Source organism: Benincasa hispida, chromosome 6 (assembly GCF_009727055.1).
Source record: "Benincasa hispida cultivar B227 chromosome 6, ASM972705v1, whole genome shotgun sequence".
NCBI classification, from domain to species: Eukaryota; Viridiplantae; Streptophyta; class Magnoliopsida; order Cucurbitales; family Cucurbitaceae; genus Benincasa; species Benincasa hispida.
Window position 1 is genome coordinate 33,094,368 of NC_052354.1, and position 2,561 is coordinate 33,096,928.

Genomic DNA, 2,561 nt, shown 5'->3' on the forward strand with positions numbered 1-2,561 from the left:
ATGATTTTGTTTTTTTGACCTCTAATCATGAAAATGATGTAAGCATAGAAAAGATTTACTGTACAATTACTCTTATGCCCCTTACTAAATTCTCACTCTCAATTTCAACTATCAATCTACCAAATTAATTCAAAAAAATTCTTCACTTCAAAGATTTATTCACAAAAAAAATTATTTTATCCAAAAATAATTGGTAAAAAAATTATTTTTCACATTCCAACACTAAAAATTCCTCCACCATATTTAATTTATTTACAACCCCACAAAAAGTTATCTACACCAAATTATTTCCAGAATGATATTTTATATTAAAAAAAATGAAAAAATAGTTAGACGATCGTATAGCAATGTGAATAAAAGTTAGATGAATATTCACCGAAGCTAAGCGATTATTGGGACAGGGTATGGGGAGGGCACCAGGTAGAGAGGGGGCGAGTATTGGACTAAACGATCAGTTAGTAGTACTAAACGATCGCTTAGCTATGATCGATAAGAATGGGAGGATACTGAGTAGAGAGGGGGCGAGTATGGGATTAAACGATCGCTTAGTCGTACTAAACGATCGCTAAGCTATGATCGATGGGAACGGGCTGTCTCTTATACACATCTAGATGTGTATAAGAGACAGTAGTAGGACTAAACGATCGCTTAGTCGTACTAAACGATCGCTAAGCTATGATCGATGGGAACGAGAGGGCACCAGGTAGAGAGGGAGCGTAATTCGTAATGATGAAGATCTACACACATTCCTTACATGGGAAGAAGTCTCAGTAATACCTCTTTATGTATCCACGTTTCCAAAGTGTTCAACAAATCATAGATTTCATCCAAATAATTCATATGTTCGACGAACTGAAGAAATCCCTTCAACATCTAGGGTAGTACTGTGGAAGATGGAGTCGATAGTCAATTTTCTCCCACATATTTTAACCCATCACTTACTTCGTCGCCTAGTAATTTGGCAACTCATAACTTAGGGGATGATGCAGGCCAAGGTAAATATTTCAATGATTGGTCTTGGAGGGAGAATGGCGATGAAGAAAAACCCAAGATTAACACCCACCAAACACATCATGCAGAAGAACGAACAATCGAAGACTACGGCGGCTCGTCACATGCAACGGGTCGTGACTTGTCACATTTCTAGTAGCACAATCACCATGCCAGGTCAGTCTTATTCTTCTGAAGATGTGCAAATTGGTGACATATTTCTATCTAAGAAGGATTTAAAGATGCGGTTATCTATGTTAGCAATTAGAGGTAACTTTCAGTTTAGGTTGAAGAAGTCGACCACAACATTATACAAAGTTATATGTTTAGTTGAAGAATGCAAATGGAGAATTCGAGCCGTTAAATTGAAAATTTGTGAAATATTTAAGATCTTTAAGTATGACAATGTCCACACATGTAGAAATGAAATATTGACTAACGATCATAGACAAGCTTCTAGTTGGGTTCTTGGACATCTAATTTCGTCGAAGTTTGAAGATGTTAGTTGTTCATATAGACCGAAAGACATTGTCAAGGATATAAAACAAGAGTATGGTGTGAGTTTAAGTAATGACAAGGCATGGAGGGCAAGGGAAGAAGCGTTAGTGCTTGTTTGGGAGTCACCAGAAGAATCGTACAAGAAGTTACCTAAATTTGGTGAAGCCTTACAAATTGAAAATCCTGGTTCAACCTTTAAATATGATTTGCAAGAAGATAAATATTTCAAGCACGTCTTTATGGCTCTTAGTGTTTCCATAAGGGGGTTTCTGAACTGCATTCACCCTATTTTAATTGTAGATGGAACACATTTAAGGGGTAAATATAGTGGTAAACTCCTGCTTGCGATTGGGGTCAATGGAAATATCAAATATACCCAGTCGCATTCGGTATATCTAGTGGAAAAACTGATGAATCTTAGGTGTGGTTCCTTCAGCAATTAAGATGTGCAATTGGGCAAGTTCATGATTTGGTTATAGTATCAGATAGACACCCTAGCATAAAAAAGGTAATTATCATAGTCTTCCCAGAAGCATTTCATGGTATCTGCATCCATCATTTGAAAGCTAATTTATTAGTGAATTTTAAGAATAAAGATATTTTGGATATTTTCGATAAAGGAGCGAAGGCAAGTCGTGAGTCTGTGTTCAAGTACCATTGGAGTCAATTTGCAGGGTATCCAGGTACACGCAAATACCTAGAGGATATCGGTCTTGAGCGATGGGCTAGGGTGTACCAATGTAATAGAAGATACAATCGGATGACAACAAATCTCGCTGGATGAAAGGGCCGCAGAAAAATGGTCATTAGGATGTACCTTCATATCTAGTTCCATTATAACCTACATTTTTCATGAAATAGATAAATTAGAAGACAACACACCATGATAATCAATGCATACTTAAAAAAAAAAAAATTATATATAAATATAAAATTAAATAAAAAAATGGTCTGCCCATACCCGGCCAGGTACGATGCTGGGCAAAAAAAAAAAAAAAAAAATACCCTACCCGGTCTAATACCCGGCCGGGCCAAGCCAAATTCCAGAAGCACCCCCCACGACCTGCCCCCTC

At 37.1% G+C, this 2,561-nt stretch overlaps 1 protein-coding gene across 1 annotated transcript; it reads left to right on the forward strand.

The window, feature by feature from the left end:
- Positions 1-1,028: 1,028 nt before the first annotated feature.
- On the forward strand, positions 1,029-2,272 carry LOC120079207. The gene is made up of 2 exons (XM_039033369.1): positions 1,029-1,877; positions 1,925-2,272. The coding sequence occupies exons 1-2, from the start codon at positions 1,029-1,031 to the stop codon at positions 2,270-2,272; spliced, it is 1,197 nt and encodes a 398-aa protein (XP_038889297.1).
- Positions 2,273-2,561: the final 289 nt, after the last annotated feature.